This window comes from Nelumbo nucifera, chromosome 6 (assembly GCF_055504915.1).
Source record: "Nelumbo nucifera cultivar China Antique chromosome 6, China Antique-T2T, whole genome shotgun sequence".
In the NCBI taxonomy this organism is placed as follows: domain Eukaryota; kingdom Viridiplantae; phylum Streptophyta; class Magnoliopsida; order Proteales; family Nelumbonaceae; genus Nelumbo; species Nelumbo nucifera.
The window spans coordinates 15,908,372-15,916,258 of record NC_142654.1 but is presented as its reverse complement, the minus strand read 5'-3'; the positions used below and the strand labels follow the sequence as shown (position 1 = coordinate 15,916,258).

Sequence of the window (7,887 nt, the reverse complement as noted above, 5' to 3'; positions counted from 1 at the left end):
AGACTTTGAACCGTGTGCTTTTTGAATTTTTTTTTTGTTTTATTTTTTCAAAAATTGAGTTTGGACTTATTTTTGTATTTCAATTATTAAAGAGTTTTGATGACCACATCACCTTGCTTGAGTTGCATCCTATCTCACAAGCAAATAAGCTTCCTCCCATAGTTTTTAAAATCGGCCTAAAGAACAAACCGGTCAGGGGTCCAGTTCAAGGTCAAACGGTCGGCCCATTTTGACAAAAAAATAAAAGAAAATAAAAATGGTCAAAACCGTTCGAACGGTTAACCACCCAGGTCAACGGTTTGCTGACCAAAATCAACGGCTTTTGGAAAAAATCTGGTTTTCTGAAAAAACAAAACTAGTCACCTGACCGGTTCCCAATTTTTCCGGTCCAACTGTCTGGTCCGCTTTTGAAAACCATGCTTCCTCCTATCTCTATTTTCTTTTATACAATGGGGAAGATTTTCAAATCAAACTGGTCGAATACTATAAATATATAATAAATATAATGTTATATATTATAAATAAAAATTATATATATATATATATATATACTGATCGGTTTGGTTAAAGATTTTTTCGGTTCACTTTGGTTTTTCAATTTTTTATGAAAATCAACATTGCAAACTGAGCCTAGGAATGCAAGTGAAATTTGCACGACAAACTAAGGGTGCTTACGGTTTGATTTACCGAACTATGCGCGTAAACCTCAAATTAAAGTATTAAACTAGTCCTTCGATGAACCAAATAGATAAATTATACACATAAACACCAATTGGTTCGGTTAACCACTGATTTTTTCCAGGTTAACTGAAGACCAAACTAGTCCTTTCGATTTTTTTTTAGAAATACCAAACTGAAACTAATTGATCAGTTCGGTCGGATTGTTTTTTGTTTCGACTTTATTAGTTCACTTAGGTTTCATGTTTTAATAGAAATTCTTTAAAGGGGAGTTGGAATGACATGATTCCAATTTCTATTAAATATTTATGCTGTGTTTGGTTGCAATGTGAATTTATTTGCACTGATCCAAGTAAAATAAGACCTGAAATAGAATAAAGTAAAATCCAAAACAAAATTTAACCAGAATTTGCATTCTTCTCATTTGCACTCCCATCCATTTATACTAATGCAAATAAAATTGCACTGCAACCAAACGCAGCCTTAGTTTTTTTTTTTATTTTAATTAGTTTTAAGAAATTTATTAGATATGAATTTATCATATTAGGCAATATAGGTTTTAGTCTTAAATTCTTTATCTTTATTGTATTTCAGCATACAAGAAAGAATTCTGTTTAGTGGGCAATCACCCTCAAAGTGACTTCTCCAAGGGTGAAAACTCTAAAAGCTTTCTCAGATTTGAAGTACTAATTGTGAAAAAAGTAACATTCCTAATTATCCACATGTCATCTGCAATTGGCCAACAGAATCCTACTGAAGATGGGGACTGAACACCTTCAAAACTCCCTCGTAAACGGGCTTCTTGAAATCCACAGCCTGCTTATTAAAATTAAAATGTATATTGACCATAAGATGCTGACATAAAATTCCCAGTATTATGAAAATATGTAAGCGATAAGGAAATTGGTTATACTCACATGCTCGATTACTTGTTCTGGTGTCATCCATGACCACTCTCCAAACTCTGCCTTTTCAGTTCCATCACCCAAAAGATTTATCTCTTCCTCTTTTCCAGTGAATCTAAGAAGAAACCTATATTCAAAGATGCAAATTCTAATAAATACGCTCAAGTGTAGTTGAGAAGTTTATACAAGCTCATTCTATAGGGCTTATTAATTATAATATATAAAGTTGACTCTAATAAAGGTTTTGAAGTTTCTATAAACTAAAATTCAACTTCATCATACAATACCACCTTATCAGATGATTATTCCATTCAGGCAGCCAAGGGGAAAGAATAGGAAATTTTCATTCATAAAATGTCAAGGAATAAGTCGATGGAAATATTGTTTACTGGATCTCTCTCTCGTAATAATAGCTTTGTTTGGCTGGTGAAGGCTTGCCTTCAGGGCCCACTATATATCTTGTTATTTTCATCTTGCCCTTTTTACTAGAAGTTAACATCAGTCAGTTGGCAAGCTTACCACTTCTGTGCTTGACCTTTCCAGTCGGATCCCCACTCACGGTTAAGTTTTGCTCTAACTTCAGGTGGAAAATCGTAAGTCAACCAATAAGGAACCTGAATAAGGAATTTTATTTCACAAACTGGTTCAGTTGATAAATATTCCATCAGTAAGCATAAAGCAAACATTAATTAGAACCGGGAAAAAAATTATTGGAAGGCCTGGAAGATATTCATATTTAAAATATGACAACTAATGATTAATTAACCATCAGCAACCAAAACCCGTTAACAGCATAAATTCAACAGCATCGGGAGATTGAAGATCTCCTCCCCTGCACTCTTTGTTGGTTCTACTAATGTCAAAAAATCAGTCTTAGGGTTTAAAGAGGCTTTTCCAGGCATTAATTGTGTAACAAGAATGTACAGTAACAAAGTTTGAGAGAAAACTAGAAAGGTTTTCCTGTTTGTAAAAAGGCAATAACTTAACAAATATGTCTTGGTAAATAACTAGAATACAGCCTTGAATAGGTGAGAACATGGTTTTAAAAACCGATCCGGAAATGGAGCCATTTTGGCCACCGGTTCCCGGGTCAAATGGTCTGACCATCTGGTCCAATGCCCGGTTAGATGATTTTGGGGTCCAAAACCGGAGCCAGAACTATGACCGGTTCCCAGGTCAACCAATCCGGTTTTCAAAACCATGGTTGAGAAGCAATTTGAATGTTTCTCTGTGAAACCTAGTCTCCAACAGGAACACCCCAAGTCCCGACCCAACATAATTTCCACGCCTGTTAATATTTCTCATTACAGTTGCAGTTATAGCAACCTCTGTAACACTTTCAAGATGTACTGTCACTGTGCCATCCTTTACAAAATTTAAGATCTCTCATTGGGTGGTAGACTGGTAGTCACTGTAATTAAAGTGCTTTACAAAATTTACCAATATACCACTTAAAGAGTTAGAATAATGAAAAATGCTCTTTTTGGGAAATGGCTCTAGAGGTTTGGGCTTGAGAGGGAAGCATTGTGTAGAACAACCATTTTAAGTAAATATGGGGAAGTTCAATTTGGCTGGGACAGTAGAGAGGAGTCCATCTTTTGGTTTGGATTTGAGATCATCCCTTGATCTGTCTTGTTGTCTATCAAAAAAAGAATAGAAGTAGAGAGAAGCTAAATCACTCATGGAAGGCCTAGAATCACTCTAGGGTGTGGGATTACTCACCGCTACTAGAATAAACCAGTGTTTTAAGACTCGGACCGGACACAAATCCGGAATGGTTGCCAGGTCACAGGTCAAACAGTTTGACCATGAGTTGCATACAAGATAAATATAAGTTATTGTAATGAAAAACAGGTGTATGGGCGATGGCTAGATGGCTAAGGTGTTTTTTTTTTTTTGTATAATTGACCAGTTCAAGTCTTACAATTTGCATTTTTATTAGAAATACACGTGTTTGATCAAAATTTATGTTAAAAGAGAAAGTTCAAATTCTAGCCATTTATTGATCCGGATGGGTCATGGAAAACCAGTTGGGTCATTCAAACATGGTGGTTTTCAATGGTTCTACTGGGTTCTGATCGGTTTCACCAGTTATCCAAGAAATGAAAACGAGGAGTTTGAAAAATCGGAATGCCTTCTGGTTCCCGGGTTGACTGGTCCAATCCGGTCTGGTCAACTCAAATGTTTGATACACGTTTATAGACTATATTTAAATGTTTGACAGAGATTAAAGTAGCTAGATTACACACAGACATTTTCATCTTATAAAAGGAATTTTGTCCTAGATCTTCTCAAGGACGGAAAGAAGTTGAAATCTAATCCAAAAGATACACCAATAGATCTCAATTACAAACCTGGGAACAATAGTGGCAAGGTGATAACTGATGTAAAACAGTTTCAGCACCTGATTAGAAGGTTGTGCTGCATTTATCTATGACTTGGTGTAGTGGATAAGTACTCCATTCATGAAAAGGTATGTGTTGGATGTCTTTTATTTTTCTAATATCTTCTGAAGGGCTACACAATTGACAATTGGGGGGGGTAGCCCATCCCCTAACCAATAACCCCCCTAACCCAGGCCTCCACTATGACCAGCTGGTTGGCACCTTGCGTTGGATGTCTTTACTAAGAATGTCACCAAAATAAGTATATAATATGAAAGGGTAGTTTGGTCATTGTAATACCTTTTGAAATACTCTAATACAAGGCATCACGCCAACACACATGTCATCAGTTTGTTGCTCTCTCTCTCTCCTTTCTTTCTCTCAATTCTATAATCTATAACAGACAGCATTCTATATCCATATTTTCCATCTCTACATTGCCAAAAACCTCACCTTCTACTCTCCTAGTCCATTGATCTTCAATATTGGTACTACAAAAATGTTCAATTGTATCCTGCCTCTTTAAATCTCATTGTCCAAATACATACTCAAGAAGTATTCATTTAATATGGTAAGATACATTCTCCATGTAAGCTTTAGACATGAATCCCAGTCTTCTCCCCCTTTAATATGTGAATTGATGCGTTCATTGCCGATCTATGTCCATCAAATTGATCTTACCTTTGATAAAAGCTCCTCAAGGGAGAGATAATGTAACCCCAATACCTGTTTAATAAAATCTCCTCTTGCCAAAATGGAGGGCTAGCCGATTTGATTCCTCCTTGATCCTGTCAAAGTTCAAACCATCTGAACTAGGGTGATGAGTTGGGGATCTCCTTCTATAAAACACTGATAGAAGTCCACTGTCATCCTCATAAAGCCACCCTCCAAGATATACATTAGCAACCTAAGTTTTAAAATGTTCTGAGCTCTCTTTCATTTATTGAACACTTTGCGGTAAAAAATAAACAAACAAATAAATAAATAAATAAGAATTATGTTTCATCAAAATCATTACAATTATAACTTCTCTTTCTTCTATTAAATTTGAACTGATGGTGTCCTAATCCTTTGGCATATGATGTATTAAACCTTTAACAAAAATATGGCAATGGAAACTTTTTTTTATTACAGTTTCAAAAAAAAAAAAAAAAAGAAAATCTTTTGTTTAACATATTAACATATAGAATACTGAAGGATCCTTTGGGTTCCAAAATTTTGGATTATTGGGATACTAATCACTCTACCAAAATCCCAGAATAGGATTGTATATGGATTCTAGAATCTGGACGAGGTAGAGAATTTGTTATAGAATCTGCACATAGTTTTAGAGCTATTCTTTCCTGTTTTTTCAAATCTTTATAGCAAGGACATATACGATTGAAATCTGCCAATTCATCCAGCAGTCACAACATTCTCAAGGTCCTCCACATTCATCACAAGCAAAATGTGATGCCATCAAAAGGAAAAAGATAATCTCTTAATTAACATTCAAGAGGGGATTTGCATACTTAAGTCTCCCAACCATCCACATAATGGCAGTAGAATATAAAGAATGAGAAGAAAAAAAGTACAAGGACTGGCAATTCCAAGGCAGGGAAGTAGGGAATAGCTGCCTCCATGAAATAAATAACACCATATAAGAAGAAAATAAAAAAATATTACCAATAAAATAACTGTCTGTCTATCACAGTGTATCTACTCCCCCATTACCCCATTATACCCAATTCCTTGAGACCACTACTAAGTTGAGTTAGAGAACCTTGCAATCTATCTGAGTGACTGAGTGAGAATGAACCTTTCAACATGTTGATCAAACGTTTCAGAAATCAAAAGCACTGATTTCATTTTCACAGAAACAAATGAGAGAAGAAACATGACAAAGGAGATAAAACGAAGTTTTAAGCCAAAAAAAATCTGATAGATCAAATAATGAAGCAATTGCTTTTATGCTTTCTTGTTTGCAACGCTTTTATATAAATTTAACAAGGAGTGACAGAACCATCACTTAAGACGTCATATAAACTAATGATAGTCAAATATCAAAATCAAACCTCTGCGACAACTTCTGCAGAAGTAACTCCGGTTTCTTCTCTCAATTCTCTGATGGCTGCATTTCTTGGATCTTCACCCTCGTCAACACCACCCTGTACACGCAATTTCAAAATTTAGAATTTAATTTTTTCTCACATAAAGGACAATACACCTTCTGACAAAGAAAGAACGGTATTAAGGAATTCAGAAGAAAATAAGAAGAGAACAACAGTGAAAAAAAATCCGCTTAGGAAACAACATAACAGAAAATGTACTAGAAAAAAAAACACTGCAAAGACAGTTTTTTTCTTTTTCAATTTTCCATTGAATCCGGCAGATCAATTGAAAGAAAAATGAAATTGAAAAAAAATCCGAGGTAAAGATAGAAAGAGAAAACTCATCAATGGGAAAAAGCGATTAGGAATTTGATATTACCTGCGGCATTTGCCAAGCACCCGGAATATCAAGCCTTGCAGCGGTGAAGATCTGCATGTTAAATAAAAAAGAAATCAATAAATAAACAAGCAAATTAAAACTTAGGGATAAAAAAAAGAAGCAAAACAACTCTGAACCTTGTTAGAAGAATTGATGAGGCAGATTCCCACATTTCTTCTGTAACCTTCTGGAGGAGCTTCCATGGACGACGACGACGATGACGGTGAGGAAGAGGGGGAGGTGCAGCAGAGGATCTTCAACCGCCTACGACTCAGGAGTAGGGGCAGGGTAGTGAATTTCTGCGACTTTGGAGGGCAATATGGGAAAGAGAGAGCCGGCGTTGGAAGAACCGGGGGAGGATGTCGATAGAAAGAAGAATTTAAAAAGACGAATCGGCACAAAGCAACAACCATCGTAGCCAAAAAGCCAAGCGGGGAGTTGCTTTTGCGCGCTAGTCTTTCAAGGAAACCACTCTCTTCTACTTGAAATGACGAAGATACCCCTTCTCTAGCTTTAACCGTTCAAGATCCGACGATCCGCTTGAAATGCTCAAGTGAATCGCGGGCTACCAATCTGGGATGATGTCAGTTTCATTAATAGAACAGGAGCAGTTAGGAGTAAGGAAAATCCAAAGCATTCCGAGTCCGTTGTTAGAAATCTTCCCCTTTTGCGCTTCCGACATATGATTGGCGACCTACGCGTTGTTGTAGCCTAAAATCCATCCACCGAGTGGGCCCATCACGTTCTATGTTGGCGATGCACTTATTACCGTGGCGGTTCCGTGCACGCTGAAACACAATAAAGGGCTGTTGTCTATTACATCCGGGTTCAGCATAGACTCTGAAGAAGAACCCTTGGATTGGAATATCGTATAAGGGACCAAATAGATGGTAGGCCCGAACTTGACGGACGGATAAAAAGGAGCATTAAATGTGAATTACCATTTACAGTATTTACTACAGAAAAATCGACGAGAAAGATTCCAAATCTAAGGGTGTTATCGTGTCCTGATATAGTAAAACACGTGAATCTGGTCAAATTTAATTGACCAACTGATGACTTGACGCCCAAGCTACACTGATACGGATCAGAAGACGTCCAGAATTCCAGATAAGACACTTCAGCCTCGAACCAGCAACTCTCCATCTTCTTTCGCAGCTTACCAGGAAAAAATAATGTTTATTTCCAAAAATACCCCCACCGCCTTACCATGATTACTTTCTTCTTTCACGCACACACAGTGCGTGACGCACTTAAACCCCGTTCCCCCTCCCCTCGTTTAAAAACCCCTTTCGCCCATCATTCGCAAACCCCTTTGCCATTTGACATTGCTATCTCTTCTCGACGCCGGAGTTTCGCCGGACAGACGAAATTCCGCCGAGAAACCATTAAGGATGACGGAGAATTCCACTGTGGTTTCGTTTCCAGTCGTGTTCTTCGACGGGGAGCGC

General features: G+C 37.0%; 1 protein-coding gene across 1 annotated transcript; it reads right to left on the bottom strand.

Moving 5' to 3' along the window:
* Window positions 1–1,235: 1,235 nt before the first annotated feature.
* On the bottom strand, window positions 1,236–7,691 carry NUDX26 (nudix hydrolase homolog 26). The gene is made up of 6 exons (XM_010248628.2): window positions 6,574–7,691; window positions 6,437–6,487; window positions 6,022–6,114; window positions 2,103–2,197; window positions 1,596–1,710; window positions 1,236–1,494 (listed from the first exon to the last, which is right to left on the bottom strand). Exons 1-6 carry the CDS (start codon window positions 6,847–6,849, stop codon window positions 1,429–1,431), a joined length of 696 nt encoding a protein of 231 aa, XP_010246930.1. The 5' UTR covers window positions 6,850–7,691; the 3' UTR covers window positions 1,236–1,428.
* Window positions 7,692–7,887: the final 196 nt, after the last annotated feature.